Source organism: Theropithecus gelada, chromosome 4, assembly GCF_003255815.1.
Source record: "Theropithecus gelada isolate Dixy chromosome 4, Tgel_1.0, whole genome shotgun sequence".
Classification (NCBI taxonomy): Eukaryota; Metazoa; Chordata; class Mammalia; order Primates; family Cercopithecidae; genus Theropithecus; species Theropithecus gelada.
This window is the reverse complement of record NC_037671.1, coordinates 11366605-11393231: the sequence shown is the minus strand read 5'-3', so window position 1 is coordinate 11393231 and position 26627 is coordinate 11366605. Positions and strand designations below refer to the sequence as shown.

General features: G+C 35.4%; 1 protein-coding gene across 4 annotated transcripts; it reads left to right on the top strand.

The window, feature by feature from the left end:
- On the top strand, positions 1 to 24716 carry SLC35B3 (solute carrier family 35 member B3). Of its 4 annotated transcripts, none has more exons than XM_025383685.1 (11): positions 1 to 129; positions 1135 to 1180; positions 5714 to 6007; positions 7833 to 7954; positions 13183 to 13337; positions 14959 to 15066; positions 18116 to 18213; positions 20314 to 20406; positions 20823 to 20934; positions 22828 to 22897; positions 24092 to 24716. In XM_025383685.1, exons 2-11 carry the CDS (start codon positions 1178 to 1180, stop codon positions 24240 to 24242), a joined length of 1206 nt encoding a protein of 401 aa, XP_025239470.1. In that variant the 5' UTR covers positions 1 to 129; positions 1135 to 1177; the 3' UTR covers positions 24243 to 24716. The 4 variants fall into 4 exon arrangements, with proteins under 4 accessions (XP_025239470.1, XP_025239469.1, XP_025239468.1 ...); XM_025383684.1 differs by having other exon boundaries at positions 1 to 491; XM_025383683.1 differs by having other exon boundaries at positions 7 to 225.
- The last annotated feature ends 1911 nt before the right edge of the window (positions 24717 to 26627 follow it).

Below are 26627 nucleotides of genomic sequence, written 5' to 3'. Positions count from 1 at the left end.
GTCTGCGCACGCGCGCAGGGACACATAGGCGGAAGTGTCCCGCGGGCACCGGAGTTGAGAGTGGTTTCCAGGGAGGCGACCGCCGAGGTGGAAAGTGCAGGAGTGGGAGAGGAGGAGGAGGAAGAGGAGGTGATGGCGACGGACCTGGGGAGGGGGAGATGCTCCGTCTGGCTGAGGCGCCACCCAGGCTGCGGTCACCCTTCCGAGTGACATACCGGCCTTGGGGTACGCGTGCCTTCGGGGCCTTTCCTGTGTTTGGGACCCAGATCTCCTCTCCTCCAGAAAACCTTGACACTGTCCATCTTCCTCATTCAGAAGGAGCATTAGAGGAGTGGATGAGGTCGGGATGGAAGGAACGGGTGACTCCCTTTTTTTAAAGAGCGGAAACCAGCCGGGCGGTTTCCAGGGAGGAGCATCTGTACCTCCTCGCCCGTTTCTCGCCCTCGGGCTGGCGAGACCTCCCTCAGATCCCAATCCGTGGACTCGCAGGGGTGAGGTGACCTCAAGGGGTCTTTTACGCTGTTCTCGGGGGTCTCTGGAGAACTGTCAGTCACCTGGATACCTCTAGACTGTCTTTGCAGTTAACTATTTCCTGGTTCCGTGTTTATTAAGTAGGGGCACTCCAAGATACCCTTATCTTCATTTGGCTTTCTGTAGAATGTGATTGTTCTGGCTGGGCTATTAAATTTATGGCATAAACTTCCACTAGAAGTTCTGCAGGTTTCCTCCAGTCTTTGCAACTGAATTTCCTCTCCCGTCTTTTTATTATTTGTTAAGGAATATTGAAAGTAAAAGATGGAATGATTTGGTGTGCTAACAAAATCTTAAGTGTTGAGTATCTGCATTTTTCTACATGAGGATATCAGAAGGCTAGAACTGTTTTTTAATTAAGCGTTTTTCTAAGCAAATTGAGATAGTTTGGAACTTGGAAGAGAGCCAGCATTTCAAAATAATTTAGACAGCGTTATTTTTACGTAATTACTTAATATATAGATTAAGTCCTAGTGTTATCTTTTTCTCTTGGGAAGAGAAAAAAAGAATAGTCTTCAAAAATTAGCACAGGGTTTCTCCACCTTTGTACAAAGAAATGAGATGGAACTTTGTTTTTTTCTGTTTTATAATCGTACACCATAGGCCATGATTGATTCCGGAGCGCAGTTAATCAAGGCATAATGGCATGGTAAGATTCTTTTATTTGTAACGTTGAGCGTGGCAAAATATAGTTAAAATGACGTTTTTTCAGGTTAATGACACCGTAATGACATTTTTTTTCCATATTCTACCTTGTTTGGTGTGGGACTTTTGTCCTTCAGATTGGAAAACTCGAAAACTGAAATAATTGTGACTTCAATAGGTCATTGTAACTCAACATTATCACTAATTTTAATTTTTAAATTACATTGTATGCCGGAAAGGGTACCTTTTTATTCCATTTTAGCAGTTGAAGTTGATTATCTGTTGAATTTAGGAAGAGGTCTCAGGCAATGATACACACCTGTGATTTTTTAATATATGTATATATATTTTTTAGTTTCAAGGATTACTGTGAGCTTCAAAAGCAAAGCACAATCTTGATGATTTAGTCTGAAAACTAATTTTAATTCCATGCTTCATTTTTGGCCCCTGCACCACAAGGAGTTTGGCCAATTTTTTTTTAGATGATGGTTAATATCAATCATTAATGTTTGAAGTGGAAGGGATATGGCAAACATTCCCCAGTGATCCCAGTTATTAGATATCAGCGGTCTTCATCAGTCACACTTTCTCACTAGTGATGTTCTTATTAATAAAACAGCATTCTAAATGCAAGGCTTTGGTGGGCAAGTTTTATGAGACTGATGCCTCAAGCAGAGGAAAAGCAAATTTATTTTCATGTTCATTTCAAATGTTTTGTGGGAAGTTTCAGTAGCGATGTCGGTATTTTGGCACACATGTAGAAAAGACAGTGCTAGAGAGATTTCATTCTGCACATGTGGCCTAGATCTGCAGCACATAAAGTTGCCAAGAAGTGTGTTAGAAGTGGTAAAGTGTTGGAAAGGAGCTGAATAATGTTGATTAAATAAATGTTGCTTGCTGACTGGGCGTGGTGGCTCACTCCTGTAATCCCAGCACTTTAGGAGGCTGAGGCGGGTGGATCACGAGGTCAGGAGATCAAGACCATCCTGGCTAACACGGTGAAACCCCGTCTCTACTTAAAATACAAAAAATTAGCCGGGCGTGGTGGCGGGTGCCTGTAGTCCCAGCTGCTCGGGAGGCTGAGGCAGGAGAATGGCATGAACCCTGGAGGATGAAGTTGCAGTGAGTCGACATTGCGCCACTGTACTCCAGCCTGGGCGATGAGGGAGACTCCGTCCCAAAATAAATAAATAAATAAATAAATAAATAAATAAATAAATGGTGCTTGCTAAAGAGCGGTAGAGTCCTTCACTTAATCTTACATTTTTGTTATGTGCTAGAACATCATACGAAGATACCTCTTGCCTTAAGGATTTCATAGACTTTTAGGAGAAACAAGTGTAAAAACAAAAAAGCTATACCATTATAATTTAGGAATTTGAAAAATAAGTATAATATGATATTAGGGTCCAGGACATCAACTTGTTTTTAACTTCAAGGCCTTATTCATGGATGCAGCACGATCAGACTTCACGTTGAGCCATGCGACAGATGGGTCAGAAAGGGAAAAATTGATTATAAACTGTCTAGTAATCTAGGCAAGAGAAAATGGCTGCCTGATGGAGTAGGGGCCGAAACAGATTTTAGATATAGTTATAGATGTAGAGTTAACAGGAATCTTGGCAAAGTATAGAACGTGAGGAAAAGCAAAGATTGTTAAGATAACTCCCAGATTTTTAGCTTGTGTTTCATACTAGGTACTGTTAAGTGAGATTGGGAATATAGGAACCAACAGTAGATTTGTTTTGAGGGGAAAATAATCAGCTTTGGCCATTTTAAATATGAGGTGCCAGCAGAGCTTATGAGTGGAGGTATCAAAGAAGCATTTAGACATAGAACTCTGGATCTCAGGAGAGAAGGCAGCCTTGGAAATTCAGGTCTGTATTTCCAGCTGCACATCAAAGGCATGAGTCATCTTGAGCACACCGTATCACCCTAGCAATATTTCTAAAAAGTTGAAGGATGACAGCTAACACACTTTTGTACTGTCATATGCCAGGCAATTTTACATTTATTTCATACAGTCCTAACCAAAATCCTGTGATAGGCACATTTTTAACTCCTCCCACTTTTGAAGGTACAGGACCTAAAGCTCAGAAAAGTTAAACGATTTGCCCAAGGCTTCTCAGCTAATAAGTAGCAAAGCCAGAACTTGAACTCATATCTGTCAAAATTCCAAAGCATGGGGAAAGCATTGTGTTATACTGCTTTCTTATACTATTATCTATAATTGTATTGAGTCATTACAATATGCTTGGCAGTTTTCTAAATTACAAACATCTCAGAAGAAGGTGACTTTGGGAAAGCGTGACCTTCTGGAGAAATGTTTTGATGCCAATAAAAGCAGGAAAGATATTTTCTAGTTTTATTTATTCTGTATGTATGTGTAAATATATAAGCATTGTTTGTAAATTTCCCCACTCTTTTTCTATAATATTTTCAGTTTTACTGATAAAGTTTGCCAGTACCACCATCCATTTCAAAAATCATACCCAAGCAAAAGGTGAGTGACTGCACGCTGAAGTTTGAGGGTATCAAGAGGAAGGATCAGTTTATTTGGTTCATCTGAATATCACGTCAGAGTATATGCCAGGTATCAAGGACACAGAGACAAATAAGATTTGAATCTTGCCTTTCAAGTTCTGTTTTCTAATAACTGGGGGGATTAGTGATGGTGTCACAAAGGAGAGGATATTAAAGCTGAACTTCCAAACCTGACCTTAAAAAGACCTCAGACTGAAAGGACATCATGAGCAGAAGGCAGGGGTGTTTGAAAGTCCCTGGTGTATTTCAGGAATGAAACATGGGTGGTTTACGACTTTATTGAGAGTGGTGGGAGAGCAAACTTAGAAACCTATGTGAGGCCGGGTTTATTTGAATGGTACTCTATATCCATGCCCACACAGAGAAAAGAGTAAATTGTTAAGGTTTTCGTCTCTTCGTTTTGAATGTAGATTCGAGCACAGATTTGACCAAATATTTAGGAGAGGTAATTTAAAGCATGGTTTTAAAAGAAAGTCACATCTTAAAGATGTCCTGCGAGATTACATAAAAAGTCTTACAAATGACAGTGATTGAAACATAATGTAAGTAGCAAGAACAAAGGAAAGCGAAGAATAAACAAGAGGAACGCAGTAAACTTCATGAAATTACTTTTCTATTTAGGAATATGGCAGATGCCCTATAAAATGTTGTGGTGACTGCGTGTTTTTAGTTACAAGTGGTATTCAGATCCTTGACCCCTCCTTTAATTCCTTAGGATGACCTGGTTAACCTCTGTAAATTAGCAAACTAGAAGTGATCATGAAGAGGCAACTCTAATTTTGGCCATTTTAAACCATCTTGGTAACAGTTTAAAAAAAAAAATTACCAAAGGAAAACACTGTCAAAATTATTCTTATTTCTCTTTATGCTACAGAGTTTAAATTTTTGTTCCCACTGGAATTAAAAATAGATGAGTCGTTTCTAAGAAAATAACTTATTTTACATAGGTTTGTTCTGTACTTTGTCACAATTCTTCAGTCTTTCCTCAGTCTTTACAGGGAGTTCATATTTTCAGTTTTTATAAATCCAAAGAGAAATTGGTGGCTTCATAACTTTTTTTAGACTGACAAAAAATGACATATTTTCTCCAGCCTTTTACATCCCAGAAGAATGTAAATTAAATTAAAATGGTTTGCTCCAGAGGAAGAAAATATTTTTTAACCTAAGAGATGCTACTGCTGAAGCATATTGTGCTTTCTGTAGTTTGTGATAAATCTTAGTTTTGGGTTTTTTTTTTTTTCCATTTGTTTTCTAGAGACAGGGTCTGACTCTGTCGCCCAGGCTGGAGTGCAGTGGTGTCATCATAGATTACTGCAGCCTCAAACTCCTGGACTCAAGTGATCCTCCTGCCTCAGCCTCCTGAGTACCTAGGACTACAGGTGTGCCACCATACCCAGCTAATTTTTTTATTTTATTTTATTTTATTTTATTTTGTAGAGAGAGGGTCTTGCTATGTTGCCCAGGCTGGTCTTGAACTCCTGGTCTCAAGCAATCTCTCTGCTTCAGCCTCCCAAAATGTTGGGATTACGGGCATGAGCCACCACACCCAGCCTTTGTTTTTTTAGTTTATTTTTTAAATGTCATTAGCAAATATATCTTAGAATTGTCTTAGTATTTAAAGGAGAATTACTTAGTTTTTACTCTTCTACAAATAAAGATTGACTTTAATGTTGAAGATGTTATGCATCAACTATATATATAGACGCAAAGGCGTGTTCTTTGATGAAATACTAGCTTTTGTTGCTGTGGAAATAAGTATGGTTTATATTCAGTTTAGTGATGTACTAATCTTTATTAGCGGTAGACAAATTGCTTAAAGATTGTAGGCATATTGTTTTTGGTGGTTTGGAACCTAGAATACAGGAATTAATATACTAATATCCAGAGAGAAGCAGACATTTGTATAATTTTTAAGTATGATTTGGAATATTATTTGGAGGATTAAACTTTATCATCTAAATGTTTTCTTTTACTTGCTTATTTCTTTCTCTAGGACTTGACACAGCAAGCAAGAGACATACAGAACAAAAGAGTCGAGGAAACCAACAAAAATAACTCGGAAAGCATTGAATGCAGCAAAATAACAATGGATCTCAAGTTCAACAATTCCAGGAAATATATTTCTATCACTGTGCCATCCAAAACCCAAACAATGTCACCACACATCAAGTCAATTGACGACATCGTGGTGCTTGGCATGAATCTCAGCAAGTTTAACAAACTTACTCAGTTTTTCATATGTGTTGCTGGAGTTTTTGTATTTTACCTAATTTATGGGTATTTACAGGTAAAAAAGTTATATGTTTGTAATATGTTAATTATTTATAATAATTGCAGTCAGTATGGGCACTTACTAGTTTTGCCCGAGATAGTCACTTACAGGATACTGGCTGATTCATAAATTTGAATTTTTTAGTATAGTAGTAGAAAAGAGCTTCTTAAAACAGAAAACAGATCAAAATTCAAGAGTTAAATATTTTAAGTGGGGAGGAGACACATGTAGAGACTACCTTGAAAAATTGTAATTATGAAAATTAATTTTTAAATATTTAACAAAATGTAGGTAATAATTGCAACCATGTGTTTCCAGGAGAAATAAATGATTCAAGTACTGATTGATATCTTGGAACATTACTGAATGATAGTGTAGTTTACTCGATTCTTGGAGCTCGATAATAAAAGATCATTCTTGCAAAAATATATCAGGATATTTTATGGTTTTCTAAAGGTATCTCTTTAATCCTATAATATTTGAATTATTTCTTTTTTAAACACCTCTTATATTCTCATTCTTACTTGCTTTGTCTTCTAACTTTGCCAGAATCTTATTGTTCTGTGATTTTTTGCTGGCACAAAACATTTCTAACACTGCAACAATTTGTCTCATATTTACATTATATTTGGAGAAGTTGTATACCTTTGGCCAGGAGCAAATTTCTGACCTTCAAAGACATGGGCTGGATGGGTGAGGATCTGGGCTAGTGAAAACAGGATGTTGGAATGGGTTCTAATTTTATTAATGGTCATTTAATTCGTGGATATTTTCCTATAACAAGAGAAAGCCTTTGTAATTCAAGGAAAGGAAAATGATGTATTTTCTTAAAACACAGATAATATTTCCAGTATTCTTTAATACTAAAAAGTTAGTGAATTTAAAAATTGTATTCTTTTTCATTGTCTTGTAGAGATGAAATATCAAGGGAAATGTAAGTGAACATGGAATTGTGACTTTTTTAGTTAGCCAGCTTGCAAGAATGCAATGAAGAATGTTAATGTAAAACCAAAACGAATTACAAATTTTAATAGTTATAATAACTGATATTCCACTAGTAGGTGATATAAAACTTGAGATGCCACAATGAAGAACAATTAAAAATAGAGATTAGAATTTCTTGTTGAGAAACATTTCAGAAACATTTTTTTCTTCAGTATACCACTGTTACCAAAATAGCTTGGGAACAGAGTTAGCCATTGCAATGGAAAATGAATTTGAAATTTGCCCTATAAGTTTCATTAAATACATTTTCTCTAAATAATCAGGTATTTTAGTTTATAATTGGTTTATGCAAAGTTTTTTTAAGTTACACAAACCCCTGCTAATTATGTTTATAACTTAACCACTTTCATTTTGTGAAAACTGACATTGCTACTGTTACATATAATTACATATCAAAATAGTTCAGAGAAAATGGGGTTTGGTAATGGAAGTGTTTTTTAATAGATGTATGCATATTCATACATACACTTCATTTATTCGATTTGATTTATTGATCAATTTGATTTATTCAATTAAAAAAACCAGATAACTATTAGAATACCTCTTAGTGACTTGTTAAGAATGGCTTATTAATAATTGATAATAAATATTACTTTATAATATGTTTAGGCAAATTAACCATTTCCTCTAAAAGAAGGTTTATATCATCTATGGCACAAGAATTTCAAAAAATAACATTATCAATATGAAAGAGCTTCTGACCTCTCTAATTTACATTTTGTTGTTGTTGGAGGTGGGGCTTGGTTTCTTTAAAAATGTTGTGTTTGTAAGAATTTATTTTTAGGAAATTAATGTGCTGCCTTGGACTTAACAGTGTTCATGTGTCTTTTGACAGGAATTAATATTTTCAGTGGAGGGTTTTAAGTCCTATGGCTGGTACCTTACCTTAGTGCAGTTTGCCTTTTACTCCATATTTGGCCTAATAGAACTTCAGCTTATTCAGGACAAAAGGAGGAGGTATGTGGTTTGTTTTTATTTTTTGATATTTCACTCGTATTAGTTGAATTTTTTTGGCATACTGAATATGCATGAAATTTATACTTCTATTAACAAAATATCTAATAAGCATGATCTCTTGTCAGTATAACCAACTTAATAATACTAAACACATTTTACTCATTTATACACTGGAAAAAATGAAGTCTCTCCTTAAATGCAGTATTACAAAATAAAAAAATAATAGCTTTAAGCTCAACTTATGGTGTTACATCTTCTTAAAACGTGATAAAAAACATGATGTACATACATGGCTTTTATAAATTCTGCTGAAATAGGTGCAGTTACTGATTTATAGTGCAACTAACATCACAGTGGTGAAATGAAATATCAGTACAGGTTGAGCATCCCTAATCCAAAAATCTGAAATCTAGAAATGCTCCAAAATTAGAAAAGTTTGAGTGCCAATGTGACACAAGTGGAAACTTCCAAACATAAGTACTTAACACAGATTTTGTTTTGTATACAAAATTATATTAAATGTGCACAGTGACCAGCTCTGGGACAGTTGGGATGCAGGGCACCAAGTTCTTAAGCTGCACACAGCGTAATGACCCTGAGCCCAGCCCACAAAACCATTTTTTCCTCCTAGACTTCCTGGCCTGTGATGGGAGTGGCTGCCATGAAGACCTATGACATGCTCTAGAGACATTTTCCCCATTGTCTTGGGGATTAACATTCAGATCCTTGTTACTTATGCAAATTTCTGCCGCCAGCCTGAATTTCTCCTCAAACAATGGGTTCTTCTTTTCTACTGCTTCGTCAGGCTGCAAATTTTCTGAACATTTTTGCTCTGTTTCCCTTTTAAAATGGAATGCTTTCAACAGCACCCAAGTTACCTTTTGAATGCTTTGCTGCTTAGAAATTTCTTCCGCCAGATACCCTAAATCATCTCAAAGTTCCAAAGATCTCTAGGGCAGGGGCAAAATGCCACCAGTCTCTTTGCTAAAACATAACAAGAGTCACCTTTGCTCTAGTTCCCAACAAGTTCCTCATCTCCATCTGAGACCACCTCAGCCTAGACCTTATTGTTCATATCACTGTCAACTTTTTTGCCAAAGCCATTGAACAAGTCTCTAGGTGGTTCCAAACTGTCTTACATTTTCCTGTCTTCTTCTGAGTCCTCCAAACTCTTCCAGCCTCTGCCTGATACCCAGTTCCAAAGTTGCTTCCACATTTTTGGGTTTCATTTCAGCAACCTCACTCCCGGTACCAATGTACTGTTATTAGTCCGTTTTCACGCTGCTGATAAAGACATACCCGAGACTGGGAAGAAAAAGAGGTTTAATTGGACTTACAGTTCCACATGGCTGAGGAGGCCTCAGAATCATGGCAGGAGTCAAAAGGCACTTCTTACATGGTGGTTGCAAGAGAAAATGAGGAAGATGCAAAAGTGGAAACCCCTGATAAAACCATCAGATTTTGTGAGACTTAATCACTACCATGAGAATAGTATGGGGGAACCCCCCCCCCAATGATTCAAATTATCTCCCACTGGGTCCCTCCCACAACACACGGAAATTACGGGAGTACAATTCAAGATGAGATTTGAGTGGGGACACAGCCCAACCATATCAAAAATGTTCTGTAAAATTACCTTCAGGTTATGTGTATAATGTATATATGAAACATAAATAAATCTCATAGTAAGACCTGTGTCCCATTCCCCAAGATACCTTACTATGCAGATACAAATATTCCAAAATCTGAAAAAAATTGATATTTGAAACACTTCTAGTCCGTCCCCAGCAATTTGGATGAGGGATACCAAGTCTGCATCTGTTGTTATAATGCTTTTTTAGAATGTGAAGTTTTTGTGGGATATGCCCCAGCTGACATTGCCATATGATGTCCTATAACTGAGGTTGTATTCTTAAGTATTAGAGAAACATATATCATTCCTTTTCATCAAGACCAAATGTGCTTGTTTGACAATATCATTTCAGTTAGCAACCATCTAGATTTGAGAAGTATCTTGATATATTTTTAATGACCTATAGAACAATATGCAATAAAACTTAGTCTCTGATTACAAACAGAAAGTGGTTAAGAATTTGAATATAAAATTTTCTTGGTTAATGTAAGAAGTGTGCTTATTCTGTCATACCCTAATGTGAGTATATATCATGTATCTATTGGGCAGTTTAAATATGATAACGACTGGAATACTGACATACCTTTATACAAATGTTTAATCCTTTAGTGAAGATTTCAAAAATAGTGCAGCTTTTTTTTTTTAATCATAAAATCGTTTTGAAGTTTGTGTCAAGGTAATACAGTTTTACATATTTAAATCTGTATTATAGGTTTCTTCATGGGTCTAATTTTGCCTCTCAACTTGTCTTTATTGCCAATAAATTACTGTAGGAATTATTGTAAAAATATTTGAACCTGAGAGTTTCATCTTCGTTATTTTTTTGTTTTATCATGATTCTCCATGATAGAATCATGGAGGCAAGCCAGTGAAATCCAACTTCCTCATTTACCAATGAGAAAACAAAGACCTAGAGGAGTACTGGGAATAGCCATAGGTGATAGACTAGGAAGTAATTAAATATATCTGTCAAGACTAATACATAAGGAAGCTTGATGATGATTCACTACTTATTGCAAACTACTGGGCCTTCTAAGGTAAGGTTGCTTCTAAGGTAAAAGACACGAATACTGTCTTTGTATGTGAAAAATGATACAATGACAATGCATGTCCTGTTACATTTCAGAGAGAAACACCTCCCTATAAGCTACCCAGATGAGAGGGGAGGGGGCCTCAAGCCGTGTTCATCCCAACTTTTAAATCACATGACCATAACATATTTTTAAAAAATAATAATTTGTAAGTGAAACAATTTGGGAGAAGACTTTATGTATTTATAATAAATGTAATGAATTTATTTCTGCATATACACCCATATCTGAATTTATTTAATGGTACTGCTACTCAGACCTTTAATTAGCTGAACTCTTTGCTGCTGTTATTTTTTTTCTTCTTCCTAATTTATATGAATACCGACATACTGGAATAAGTACATCAATACTCATTGAGAATTTGGAGTTAGACACATGGGTCTGGGTCTTGGCACTTGGGTCTTATTACATTGTCAAGACCTCAGAGAAGTTTCTGTAATACTCTAAATTTTATTTTGAGGATCGTATGTGGTAATGCATGCTAAAGTACATCATAAACTGTAATATCCTAAATGTACTGCTAATTATTTTTCATCAAAGAATACCTTGTAACATTATTATTAATTACTATGAGTTTTTAATTAAGGAGAGCTCTCAGATTTGTCTTGAAGAGGTTTTCAAAGTTAAAATTTTCTCCCCGGCCAGGCGCGCTGGTTCACGCCTGTAATCCTAACACTTTGGGAGGCCGAAGCAGGTTGATCACCTGAGGTTAGGAGTTCAAGACCAGCCTGGCCAACATGGTGAAACCCCGTCTCTACTAAAAATATAAAATTAGCCAGGAGGCTGAGGCAGGAGAATGGTTTGAACCCAGGAGGTGGAGGTTGCATTGAGCCAAGATGGCGCCACTGGACTCCAGCCTGGGCAACAAGAGCGAGACTTGGTCTCCAAAAAATGTTTCTCCCCATTTCTAAGGAAGCAAGCAATTGACATATTAAATAAAATAGAAATAGTATTCTGGAGGCAAGCTGATGAAATCTAATTTCTTCATTTTACCAATGAGAAAACAAAGACCTAGAGGACTGCTGAGACGTTTTTTGAGCTCCTTTTGGAGCTACTTTTGGATTTGGTTCCCCTGAGTTTCAGGCTGGTTTTCTTTCTACCTGTACCGTGCTACTTTTCTACTCATTCCTTGTAATTTTTCTGACTTGAATTTTTATTCTCTGCCAATGATTTGCCATTTATCTTTGAGGAAATCTGACCACCATGACTTTTATCATTTTACCTGGAGAAGTGGTGCTCCACCATCACTGATGATATGCCAGTGAGGGTCAAACCGCATGGATGGCATGAACACATTTATACTGATGCATATGGGCATGCCAAGTTGTTCCCACGTGGATTTTCGTGGTTAACTACTCTATTAGTACTTAAGTAGGAAAAAAAACCCCTCAGAATCAAAATGTAAATGATGCATTTTAATTAACTTTTTCCAGTAAATTATTTTACCTTATATCTAACCATATAAAAGATGAGGAATTTTGTTGCGTTAATTTCAATGTCAACACAAATTCTAAAATGGAAATTACATCTAACTCTCCAGCATTGTCAGTATGAATAGTGCCTCATTGTGTTTGTGTTCATCATACCAGCGTACAAGATTATTAGTTTAGACCATTAAATATCTAGTCAAAGTGAGCATATGCTCACAGTAATGGCTCAAAATTCTGAAGATGCTGAATTAAGAATCTCCTTTAGGAACTTTAGATAGAGCCAAAGTTAAAAGACTTGAAATCATGAGGAGAGAGTCAGATACCTCATCTTAAAAGTTGATTATTACAACATGGAATACAGAGAGATGATCTATAAGATATTATAATAAAAATTGTATCTAGGGTTTTAAACCACATGAACTTTTCCTAGAGAAATTCTTCTTGGGTTACTTTAACAGAATGGATAGATGTATTTTTCCTAATGCTAGATGGAAACATTAGGAAACAGAACAACAATTCAAGAGTTAAAAATTCGTTTTAAAATAGTTAAGGTACCTTTTACCATTATGGAGGCCAACATTAGCTGGGCATGGTGGTGCACACCTGTAGTCCTAGCTACTCAAGAAGCTAAGGCAAAAGCATTTCTGGAACCCGTGAGGCAGAGGCTGCAGTGAGCTGAGATCGTGCCACCGCACTCCAGCCTGGGCAACAGAGCGAGACCTTGTCTCAAGCAAACAACAAAAAAGAAGCTCTTTTTTTCTAACTTTGGTTAAGATGGTTTTTAGTTGTGGCTAGAACTGCTGTTTTAAAAAAAAAAAAAAAAAAAAACCCTTTTGTCAACATTTATACCTTCGGTAAAAATCTAAACTCTTTTTCACATAATTGAGTGGCCTCATTTATGATTGATTAAATAAAGGTAAATTGTTATTTTTATAAACTTTTTTTACTAATATTTCCAGAAATAGTAACCAGAAATTAGAAGAGTAATTAGACATTTACACATTGTGAACACATTATCTTTTAGTAGTATGAACTGGGTCCCAAAATGAAGGTTTTAAAAATTGTCTTTTACAGAATACCAGGAAAAACCTACATGATAATAGCTTTTCTAACTGTGGGTACTATGGGGTTATCAAACACTTCCTTGGGCTACCTGAATTACCCTACCCAAGTCATCTTCAAGTGCTGCAAATTGATTCCTGTTATGCTAGGAGGAGTTTTTATTCAAGGTATAGTAATTACATGTTTTTTATACTCTTTAAAACTAATAGGCTATGTTATGGCATCTAGCATTAGGAAAAACATTAAACTTTATTATATTTTCAATGAGCATTCTAGGTATTGTAACAATTCTGAATGATATCTTACCAAAATAAGGTATTCTAAAAACACTGATGGCCGGGCACAGTGACTCACGCCTGTAATCCCAACACTGTGGGATGCCAGGGTAGGCGGATCACAAGGTCAGGAGTTCAAGAGCAGCCTGGCCAATATGGTGAAACCCTGTCTCTACTAAAAATACAAAAATTAGCCAGGTGTGGTGGTGTACGACTGTAGTCCCAGCTACTCCGGAGGTTGAGGCAGAAGAATTGCTTGAACCCAGAAGGCAGAAGTTGCAGTGAGCCGAGGTCGCAACACTGCACTGCAGCCTGGGTGACACAGCGAGACTCCGTCTCAAAAACAAAAAACAAAAAAAAACGCTGATATGCCTTAGTGTCTGAAGTCAGTAATTAGGACTTAAGAAAAAGAAAAGATAATACTTCGTTTTATTATTTTATTTTGGAATCTACCACATTTCCAGCAATACTATATTTACGTATTAAAGGTCTAGCTCAGAAGTACCTGGAAAAGTCCCTTTTTTCAGGTCCTTCATTCTTCTACTCTCCAGGGCTGCACACTTCACCTCCATTGTCCATGGGCAGTTCTCATATTGAAGTAGAATTTAATCTGAGCAGAACTGCATTTTTACCAACCTTGCTGGCTTAGTGATTTTTAGAGCCCCAGCTAAGTGACGAGTTTTGTGGAAATAGGAGTAAAAGAGGAGGTAGTGATAGCAACAAACAGTGAAAGTAGCTTCTGTTGTTCTTATTGTCATCAGGAATATTCGTGTTTTAATAGTCGGGTGTTTCTGTATCACTGAAGTTCTTATACAGCCTGATTTCATTTATGCATTAGATACCATCCCAGAATAAGCCTTTAAAAATGAAAGTGTTTTCAACTACTTCATGTATCACTTCAGGATAACTTCATGTAGGAAAAAATAATTAACCTCAATCCCTATTAAAAATCACATTTATTGTCCCAACTGACTAGGCATATATAATATTGTCCTTATAAACCTTACAAAAAAGTCATACTATATTTTTTTTAAAAAATAAGGTGATATTAAAATAATTTTCACCTGCCTGGAAGTTAATCTCATTATGATATTTGCAAACTTAGTTATGTAACCAGATTCATTACTCTGGTTACTTTGTAAACTTAGAAACTACAAGAAAATTTGTAACCTTTTATTATGCATAAAGTAAAATAGGCACTAAATTTCCAGGAAATTTTTTAAATGTTTGTGGATGTGCATTATTCTTGCTGTCAGTTTTTGCCAGAGTATGTATTTTAGTATCACTATTATACCAGATGAAGTAGCTCTTGTTTCTAACGTATAGGGACATATTGCTTCCCATTGGTAGTTTTCAGAAGCCCTCTTGTGACTGTCTGCTGCCTTGACCTAAGTGTTCACGTTTTTGGCATTGGATATAAAAAAACGAATCCGGTTCTACTTAACACCTAGAGCAAACACAAAGCTGGGTGGGTATTTGCATAATGAAGCCGACTTACATTTGTTTTATACAGGAAAGCGTTATAATGTTGCAGATGTGTCTGCTGCCATATGTATGAGCCTTGGCCTGATATGGTTTACCCTTGCTGACAGCACAATTGCACCAAATTTCAACCTGACAGGTAAGCAATTTATATTTCTAGCTTTTATAGGCATTTTACTTTAGAATACGAATTTCGAATATTTTGTAAGCATTTTAAATGATAGTATGACAGCTGCAATTTTCATATCTAACATAAAGCTTTTGGACTTTCCATATGAGGTGTAGTGAAAGTACCACAGCTCTGTAGATAAAACAATTTGTTTGTTTGTTTTTTAGTGTGCTTGCATTTTGACAGTAGAGGACACTATTTGCCCAGTCAAAATCTTTGATAAGCTGAATTGGAAATAGACATATGAGTTATAGGGGAATAACAGTAGTAATTGTTTTCAACTATCATTTGAAAAAAAACTTTGAAACTTGCACATTTGCATGTAACTGTTTTAGCTAAAGAAGGAAAGGTATGCTGTGCTGTTATATTAAACAGTTTAACATAAATATAGACATTACCTTAAAGTGCTTGAAGTTTCTACTCTAAGTAAGTTTTCTCTATAGTGTGCTGTGTGAAATTTTGTAAATTAAATTTAGGTTTTTCAAAAGCAGACTAGTTATTGCAGTATTTTTAGAAATGAGAATTAAGTATTGGAATTCTATTTTTATTTGAAAAAGAAATTGGGGGGGTACTTTGGTGTTTATATATGCAGTATTGTCAGTTTTACTAATAAGACTAACTTAGTGACATTCCATCTTCTAATCTGACAAAAATAGAATTTAAAATATCTGGGACTCTATAGAAACTGAGAGAACAGCAATAATCATAATAACATCAGCAAGTACAAAGTATGTTTGAGAAAAAGTCCAAACTATTACATAATGAAAAAAATCGTTCACATCAGCTTCACTATTCTTCCTAAGAATCCGAACCTCTTACCAGTTGTCAATCTTACTTACTAACCTGGTTAACCAAACTGAATGAATTTAACTGTAACCAGTTCTGCATCTTGGAGCAACCCTTTAGCAACCCCAAGGTTCTGGTAGAACCTACCAGAACTCACTCACTGCTTGATCTTAGAGAAAGTGTATAGTTGCAGATGTTTCTAACATGGTGTAGATCAGCAGTCCCTAACCTTCTTGGCACCAGGGACTGGTTCCATGGAAGACAGTTTTTCAACAGGGAGTGGTGGGGGAGGATGGTTTCAGATGAAACTACTCTCCCACCGCAGATCATTAGGCATTAGATTTTCATAAGGAGTGCAACCTAGATCCCTCACATGTGCAGTTCACAGTAGTGTTCCTGCTCCTGTGAGAATCTACTGTCGCAGCTGATCTGACAGGAGGCAGAGCTCAGGCGGTAATGCTCGCTCACTGGCTGCTCATCCCTGACTCTGCAGCCAGGTTCCTGATAGGCCAGGTACTGGGGCTTAGGGACCCATGGTCTAGATCTTTCAGGATTGCTTCAAGGAAGATTATACTTGAAAACTGAGAGAAGTGACTCTTGTACTTATGAAAAGGCAATATTAGAGAAGGCACCAAATTAGCAGTGAGAGACATGGCTTCAAATTCTATTTGAATTACTTAAAAATATAGCCACAGGTAAATTGCCACACCCCTTTGTGCTTCACCCATAAAACAGAGAATAGTAACTCCCCACATGGAAAGATAGTGGGAGGACAGACTGAGATGAAGGAATAATGAATGGGAAATTACATACACAGGATGGCAGAGGGCGTGGTGATGGTGACAGCGATGGAAAGAGCTGAATCCAGTGGTTCTGTACCTTCTCACTGTAACTTAAGTGCTAACCCTGTCTGAGTTCCATGGACATATTTTTGTAGAGAATTAGAACCCAACCATACTTCATCATTAAGAATAATCCATGAGCACTTAAATCCCTGTTCTGATCTATTAGAATATATTATCTAAAGGAGAGGAGGTTAACTGTTAAAATGGTTATTTAAGATAGATACAAATAAAACTTTGAATATATAAAGTGTATATGTGTGTGTGTAGATATATATCAGAAGTTAGATGATACAAAGTTAAATAAGTATAAAAACTTAAATCTTAATTGACTGAGGTGCATACACATGTGTCCATACACTTTTCTGCTACCTATGGTTGCTTATGCATTAACAAAAGGAGAGAAAAAATTTCTCTAAACCCCATCAGACTCATAGATACAACTAAGACTGCTCTTGACTCCTTCTGTAAAGCACAGTGACCGATGACCCTGCGTCCTAGACACTGTCAGTTACTAGCCTGCTTCCCAAGTACACATGTGCACTTGATGCTTCTCAGGAATGAATAGTGTTGACTCTCAGATTTGTTTATGTCAGTTGTACCTTTATTATAATTATGTCATAACTCAGTGTTAAGTTTTTCAAAAATGAGTATGAACAAAGAATTGTTTTTGTGAAAACTGAGTTAACTGACACAACTTGATTGACAAGCAATAAAATCACTATTGAATGAGGTGTGGGTAAAACCACTGTGAATAATGGAGGGAAGCTCATAAACATGTGAAAGGATTCTGTACTCTGCAGGGCACTTTTAAACAAAAACACCTTGGAAATCACGGAAAATGTGTGCTATTAGCGTGTTTATACAAAGGAGAAAATACGGAATTCTATTCAGGACCCATGCTCAAAGAAAAAGGCCCTGACAGCTGCGTGCATGTTTATGTGATTTAAATTAAACATTTTAGTAATAATAGGGTTTTTCAAAAATGGCTTTTCTCTTCATCTGTTTTTTTTGTTTTGTTTTGTTTTGTTTTTTTAATTAACTGACTAGCCACCAATCCCAATAGACAGATATCCTGAGTTTCTTCTACACTTTCAGAACTAGTGGAACTATTAGACTAGTGGAATATTTGTGGAACTGTTATTTGATAACGCTATTGAAATGTGATAATGGTGACAGAACTCACTCAGTTTATTAGTGTATCTTTTTTAATATCATCACCTTTGTACTTGTTACACCTGATTGTGAATAAGAATATTCTGGATTACCAAACAAACGTGGTTGAAGATCTGCTTTTGTTTTTTAGACCAATGAAATTTCTGATAAAGCTTGATTATAGTTCATATGTTTAAATAAGGAGGTTTTTTTGTTTTTTTAATACCTTCTTGAAGGTGTGGTGCTTATTTCCCTGGCCTTATGTGCAGATGCTGTCATTGGAAATGTTCAAGAGAAAGCTATGAAACTTCATAATGCTTCCAATTCTGAAATGGTAAATACTCTAGTGTTTTTTCTTCAAATTAGGCAGACTTAAACAATGGTGATGTACGTAATGTGATGAAATAATTATAATATCATTATAACTGGCATTGCATTTTTAAGCGGTCATTTTTATAAAAGTAATACATTCAAACATTATAGGAAAGTAAAAACTAAAACTACAATTAGCAGTGCTAACCACTTGTTGCATAGTTAACAAATTTTTTCCTCATTGATTTAGTTTTTATGTATTAAAATAAAATCTTTTGTTAGGTCATTTCTCTTATCTCTTTCTAGTGGGTAGTATTTTTCCATGTAGAAGTTTGTAATTTTTATATTGCCCAGTTTGTCTTTTCCTTGCTGGCTTCTGGCTAAGTATCATGGTTGAAAAGAGCTTTCCCATCCCTGAGATTTAGAACATTTCATCCCTGTTGCCTACTAGTGTTGTGTTTTCCTTTTTTATTAAGCCCTTGATCCAATCTAAAACTTTTTAAAAAGAAATTTTATTTCAAATGACTACCCATTTTTTCCAATATCATTTATTGAATAATCCACTTTCAGCTCAGTTTAAATGCCCTCTTTATCATATCACACTCTAGTGTGGCATTCAGAATTGTATTTGAATTTATTTTTGCAATAGTACATATAATGACAGCAGCTTTATCATACATTTATTATCTGTTAGGACTAGCTACCATTGTTCCTTTTCTTTTGCAGAATATTACTACCAGTAGTTATTCTGGGGTGTTTATATTCCCAAATAAACTAAAAATTCCATTGGTATTGTGATTGGTATGGCATTGAATTATAAATTAATTTAGGGAGAATGGCATCTTGATTATTTCAGTCCAAGAATAAGGTATGACTTTTCTTTTACTCAAGTGGTCTTTTTTTCAATGTCCATTAGAGTTTAAAGTTTTCTTCATGTAAATCCAGCACATTTCTTATTAAAGGTATTGTTAATAATAACTTATTAAAGTTATTTCATCTTTTTGCAGTTATTGCAAATAATATCTTTCTGTGTGTCTTGTAACTGGTGTTTTTTGCAAATAATGTCTTTTTGTATATCTTGTAACTGGTTTTTATATAGGAAAATTGTGTGTGTGTCTGTATGTGTGTGTGTGTGTGTGTGTTTACATTAATTTTATAACCACCCACCTTGCTGGACAGAAAGAGCATACTGAATTAAGGATAGACAGGACTATTCTTTCCTGTTATTTTCTTGACACAGAATGGGGCAACTTAAGTACTTTCTAATAACACAGGAACTTGGTTAAGAATTTTCTTCATCATCATCACTACTCGTAGATAAGGTCAGGATGGGCGCAGAGAGAATTGAGGGAGTGTAGGTTGTTAGAAAGTTAATATAATGCAGTGGTTATGATGGTAGGCTCTGGAATAAGATAGCTTAGTTCATATCCTGGCTTTACTAGCACTCATTTGGGGAAAATTACTTAATATCTCTAAGTTATAGTTTCTTCATCTGGAAATTGGATTATGATGACTAAGAATACCCATCTCTAGGATGGTTGTGAGAAGTAAGTGGAATAATCTGTACCGAGCTTCAGCACAGTACCTGACACAGCAGATATTTAGGTTTGCTGCTGCTGCTACTGCTGCTGCTGATTCTGTTTATGAAAAGCATAGTAAATTGGGATTAAAAGGTTGGTTGGAAAATAGAGAAGTTAAGCAGTAGATATGCCATATACTGCTTATTTTCATTATATTTTAATGTCTTTTAGAACTTAATGTTTGGATTTTTTTAGGTTTTATAAGTAGCTTTAAAGCTTTTTGTTTTCTTTAAGTATTTTTTTTAGAACTCTAATATGAAAATCTGGTTTGATTTCAGTGATTATCTAGAAAAAAATGAATATGTAAGCATATATGAAAGGATTAATATTACTAGGTGTTATTTTGTACATAAAATTGAGGCATAGACTTATAAAACATTAGAATCAAATATCATTTCTGGAAATTTAGGCCATATTGAAATGATAATGTTTCTTTTAAAATGTTTGTTCTGCAGACCTAATTGAGCCATAGAGTTAAAACCTTTAGTCTTCTACTTTCTGTTTGATAGTACTTTTTTCTTCTTTATTTTTATCTGCTCTAGGTATTGTATTCGTATTCAATTGGTTTTGTATACATTTTACTGGGATTGACATGCACTAGTGGATTAGGCCCTGCAGTAACATTCTGTGCAAAGGTAAACAGTAATCACAATTTAAAAACAAATAAATATTTTCTGTTAAATAATTTTTTCTATATTTCTAATTTTCCTTGTTCACAAGAGGCTATCATAGATATAATGATACCTCCTTTAATATAACATATGCCAATCAGAAATTAATTTCAGAAATGAAATGATTCGTATTTAAATTTATTTTATCCTTGCTGTACCCTATGAGTTGATTTTTAAGCTGTTCATAATGTAGAAAAGTTGAGGATCTTTAATTTCAACATTATTTTTTCATTAAATCAAAATAAGAATTTTTGCTTGACTGCATTGTCAAACAGCTTATTATTGCTCAAGAAGTTGATTAAAATCTGTAGTTTTATTGTATTTGTAATACCTCGGGGTTTGTTTCACATTTTTCTAACAGGCTTTTTTATTTTTTGCAGAATCCAATTCGGACCTATGGTTATGCATTCCTTTTTTCCCTCACTGGATATTTTGGAATCTCCTTTGTTCTGGCTTTGATTAAAATTTTTGGTGCACTTATTGCTGTAACAGGTAGGAGGGATTTACTTGCTTTGGTTATAAAATAAGCATTCACATTTTCTCTGATGCTCTTTTTCAAAACATAAGGGCAACATCTCCTTTACATTAAAAAGAAAATTATCCTATTTCACCAATTTATTCTTTGGCTTATGGCGTTTCTTTATAATGCTAAAGAAAATTATTTTTGGTCTTAATTTCTTATTTTGATGATTTAATTTGAAAATCAATCATATACATTTATCAGAATAGTAACCCTTAAACGCATTAAAAGAACTTTCTATAAAATTATGATGAGATGAAGACCTCCAAAGAAAGTACTACCTTTATATTCTTCTAACCTATAACTGAAAATTTCAATTTTGTTGCATTTCAAGTATGAGAGGTACACTTTAAATAAGCTTTTTAGGCCTTTCATGTATACATTTTCTAGGACACCAACCAGATTAGCTTCCCTTTTCACCAGTAAGCACTATGCCCCTGCTCTGTGCAGGGTCTTTGCTTGGCCCTATAGAAAAATCAGTTGTATTTGTTCTGCTTTGGAGGACTGTACAGCCTAGTGAGAGGAACAGATGAGTCAGTGTGTCACCTGTGTCATTTGCCAAAACTCTAAGGTACAGCCTTTGCCTTAGAGGTGCAGGCAGTTTCTTTCTCACATAAAGGAAAGCCAGAGTTGGCAATAATCATAGCTAATGTGTATATAGCCCTAGTATGTACCAGACACCATTATTTTAATCTCACAACAGTCCTATAAATTAGGCACTATGATTGTTCCATTTTACAGATGGATAAACTGAGGCACAGGGAGGTTAAGTGACTTGTCTCATAGTCAGCCAGAGCCAGGTTCCAGTGATGGCAGTCTGGCTGCACACCTGTGCTCTTCACCATACATTATACTGCCTCTAAGCTGGTATGGTGACTCCCTGGTCATGAGAAACCCACATTCTTTCTGTCCGCTGTGCCATCTTCATCCTCATGCTATGCAGTAGGATGGAGTAAGAGAAGATGAAAATCCTAAAAGTCATTTTAGAGAAACAGCACTTCTGCTCACATTTCACCACAGCCTGGACACATGACCAAACCTAGTAGCAGGAGAAGCGGAACATATACCCAGCTTAAAATACGGGTCCTTTTACTATAGAAATGAAAATAAACATTGGGAATCTGACTCTGGCATGTTTCCAGAACAGCTTCTTCTTTGGAATTCATTCATTCATGCATAAATTACTAAGTGCCAGGAACTGTAGAGTCTTGGAATATACAGATGAATAAGGCAAGAAACTAAGTAAAGCACGTAGTCTAGTGGGAAGACGGCAACTGACGTGCAGTGAGGAGGAAAGGGCTGTCATGGAGATCTATGCAGATGTCCCCGCTCTGCCTGGGACCAGGGAGGAAGGCTTCCAGCCTTACGGCAGACTTCAAAGTGTAGTACTTCAAAGGACAGGAGAAAGTTAATACAGATGTGTAAAGAAGATTGTAATGATTACTCATAGTCTTATCCAGAGATGACCCCTATTAAGATATGAGTATATCCTTTAGATTACCGTGTTTAAAGAATAACCCCTGCCTCTAGCTAATCATAGCTTCCATAGGAAAGCCCTTCTCTAAGACTTACTGTGGCTACATAATACCATGGCCTCCATCAAGTACTTATTACAGTTATACTTTAACATTTAACTGTATTAATTATTTAATGTCTGTTTCCCTACAAGACTAAACTCCATAGTAACAGGGAACAGTGACTTTGTGCATTTGTTTGGTTGGTTGGTTTTTACTTTCCATTGTTACTTTGGCACCTCACACAGATTCTGGCACATAGTCAGCTCTGTAAATATTTGCTGAATAAATGATTTCTAAAATATTGTCAAGATAATAGGCACATTCTAAACTAATTTGTTGCTCCTACAGTGACAACAGGAAGAAAAGCAATGACCATTGTACTTTCGTTTATATTCTTCGCTAAACCATTCACATTTCAGTAAGTACTTTTTACTCAGTTTTTAGGTACTGTGTTTCACATTTCCTCTTAATCTTAATTTCAACTTTTCTACTTTTTCTTTTTTGTAGTAAGTGTATTTATTTTTATATAAATTAATGTGGGTTTTTTTTTCCTGTTATGCTTTATAAAGAAACTTTGTCATCTTGGTCTCTTAACTATCAGTGTGTCTTCTGCTATTTTGGAAATGTCGGTAGTTTATTATTTTGAGTTTATCATTTTTATGCTTAAATTGCCTAACCAGAGTCCAGTGCAAATGTGACCTGTTTCCATTATGAGTAAATGTGAGTGATGTGTACGTTGTTGAGATTAAGAGATTCCCCTTTGCCCTACTGTAAATATATAAATTACGTATTTATAGCACATGCTTTTAAAAAGTATTAGTTTATTTGATGCCTGTTTCCACAAAGGATTTAAGGCAGAGAAGTATTCTGTAAGTTACATCCCAAAGACTTACTTAGCTTGTATTTTTTGTGTGTGCGAAAGTGTTTACTATCATATTTACTGTCTTTACTGTTTGTTTGACATTAGCATCATTTAAACTTACATTGGTCAGGATTATGAAGTTTCAACCAAAATCTTAACAATCTAAGTTTAGAGGGAAACATAAAATTAATTTCCATCAATGTATTACAGATTGTTATTTGTCTATAAACCAGTTTTTCTTTCTGTATGTACTAGGTATAATACATAATAGTATTATGTCATACATAAATATAATTATAATGATTCCCCTACTTTCTCAGGGATGTTTCTCTTTTTATTCCTTTATATTCTACCCAACTGAGACGACGAGTTAGACAGCTGAGTTTAATTCCCAAAATGGCCTTTGGTAGATATACATATCCAATGCTTTAAGTGTACTCTTCAGACTTTTGGTAGGGGGTTGTACTTTGAATATACTATTATCCCCAAAGCTCAAATGAACTATGTCATATAAATTTTTATAAAATATCTTTATATATACTCAATGTATTAATATGTATTAATAAAAGATACAGGATTCTATCTAATCTCATCTAAGAATACTATTTTTATTTTAATGCTATTATTGTAGAATAGCAGAATTTTACTTCACTGAAGAATTATTATGGACAAATTACCAAATTCTGTGGTTAACAGTAGATTGTTATTTTGCTAATTTTAATATGTTTTTTCCTTATTTCTTTCTCTTAGGTATGTATGGTCTGGTTTCTTAGTTGTCCTTGGTATATTTCTCAATGTTTACAGCAAAAATATGGATAAAGTAAGACTACCATCACTGTATGATTTGATAAACAAATCAGTGGAAGCAAGAAAGTCAAGGACGCTGGCACAAACTGTATAGACAGTGATTTGTCCTATTTAAAATAGAATTTTAAGGGAACAATCAATTAACTTTCCAAAGGGACTGATAAAAACCAAAGGATCTGGAGGCATTGCTATCCCCTTTGTGGATAGATTTCATATGAAGTTATTTGCGGTGTCAGCCTTTTCTTCAGAGCACTTGTTTGACTGACTTCCAAAGCAACCAAGACAGCCGCATCTAGCACGCTTTACAATAAAATGTCAATATGAAGGACTGTAATTCCTAGCATTTTATTAAGAATTTCACTGGAAATGGACCACGTGTTGCAAGACTAACTGGCTATAATTATGACATATCAAAGAAATCGATATGTAATAGCAGATTGTTTTATATTCATTCCATTTTGATGGTGTTATTTAAATTGATTCTCTGTTATAAGAGTAAACTGATGAGTTGAAGTCTGGAGAGAATAACATTCATTATAAATAAAATTATTCTGTGATCTTTTTTCAAGACGTGTTAATAGAATTTTGTTATAAAGAGAGAAATGAAAGTTGGAGTAAGGCTTAACATGCACTTTAAAACTTGAGTTTTCTCTCATTTAAAATTATTCTTTAGAGCAGGAGCTCCCAACCCCCAGGCCGTGGACTGGTACTGGTCCGTGGCCTGTTAGGAAGCAGACTGTGCAGCAGAAGGTGAGCAACTGACAAGTTAGCATTACCATCTGAGCTCCACCTCCTGTCAGACCAGCGGCAGCATTAGATTCTTATAGTAGCACAAACCCTGTTAGGAACTGCATATGCGAGGGGTTTGGGTTGTACGCTCCTTATGAGAATCTAATGCCTGATAATCTGAAGTGGAACAGTTTCATAGTTTTATCCTGAAACCATCCCCTGCCCCAGTCCATGGGAAAACTGTCTTCCACGAAACTGGTCCCTGCCGCCAGAAGGGTTGGGGACCACTGTTTTACAGAAGACATGCTTTAAGTTTTATGTAGAATATAGGCAAGGTAGTAAAAACAGACATCATTCTGCATCATGGAAGTATGTATCATAAGAAAAATTTGCTACAGTTTGCCCAAGTAATACCAAAGGATTCATGATTGGATTTTTTTTAATTGAAGAAAAAGTAATTGATGTCTCAAAATTATAATAAAATAATTATAAAATTATCCTAGTTTTTTCCATAAAAGTGAGATTTAATTTGGAAGTTTGAGGACAAAATAGAATAAATTTAAGAAACACAAGTAGAATTAGCAAATTGGGACAATATTTTCTCCCTTAGCACATTCAGGCTGCTATGTAAAAATACCATGAATGGGTAGCTTGTAAACAATGGAAATTTATTTCCCACAGTTCTGATGTCTGGAAGTCCAAGTTGGAGGTGCTGACAGATTTAGTGAGGGCCGGCTTCCTGGTTCATAGAAGGAGGCTTCTTCTTATGTCCTTATGTGATGAAGGGCCAAACAAGCTCCCTTGGGTGCTAATCCCATTTTCAAGGACTCTGCCCTCATGACCTGATCACCTCCCAAAAGGCCCCACCACTTAATACAATCACTTGGGGAGTTAGGATTTCAACATATGAATTTCAGGGGGACACAAATATTCAGACTATAGCAATGTTGCATGTATAGTTTTGAGTCTAAATTCAAAGATTTGGGCACTTATTTTTAGCAGTGATTTTTAGAATTGCTATTGTATTTTTTTTTAATTCTGTTATTCTTCATTTTCAATATAAATAATATTGGTTTAAAAAGCTTAGTGCTCTTGGGGACACTGTTTATATTTGGTGAGTATAATATACTTGGAATAGTTACTCTCATTCTTAAAATTCTGTTGTATTCTGATGGCTGCTTTAACCTGTTATGTGCATATGCAGGTACAACAGAGCCTGTATCATGGAGGGGTCCAGCATGAGGAATTCTGACTGGTTTTCATTTGCCTATTTGCTAAAATACAGTTGTTGTTTTTTCCCTAGTGGTAATCATTTTAAATTTTTCCTGTCTTAAGATAGAAGGCAGCATATTTTATTATGCTGCCTTAAACTTTTAAGAAAAAAGGGTTTGTGCTTGAAAAAAAACCTTATCAACTTTCTCAGATCTTTGATAAAATATAAATTTGACTTATCAAAGCATTATTTTGCCTCTACACTTCCCTAATATTTTACCTCTGTCTCCCTATTATCAACATCATTCCACCCTTCAATTTTAAACAATTTAGCACTGTTTAAAAATCACTACTTGCCAGTCTTACCCTTTAAACTCTATTTCTTTTGTCATTTGCCATTAGATGGAAGTAAACTTCACCTCACTAATTTGTAATGAATAGTCTGAAATGTGGAATGATTTCTGTAGTAAAGGAAATCAACATTTGAAAGTATACTGAGAGTGAAGGCCTTGTGAATGGGATTAGTGCCTTTATAAAA

Excerpts from the sequence above, each read along its gene's own strand:
- SLC35B3 (XM_025383682.1), top strand. The coding sequence starts at position 159 with ATGCTCCGTCTGGCTGAGGCGCCACCCAGGCTGCGGTCACCCTTCCGA. Across the intron at positions 18,214-20,313 it reads ATGCTTCCAATTCTGAAATG|GTATTGTATTCGTATTCAAT; the intron begins GTAAATACTCTA and ends TATCTGCTCTAG. Across the intron at positions 20,407-20,822 it reads CAGTAACATTCTGTGCAAAG|AATCCAATTCGGACCTATGG; the intron begins GTAAACAGTAAT and ends TATTTTTTGCAG.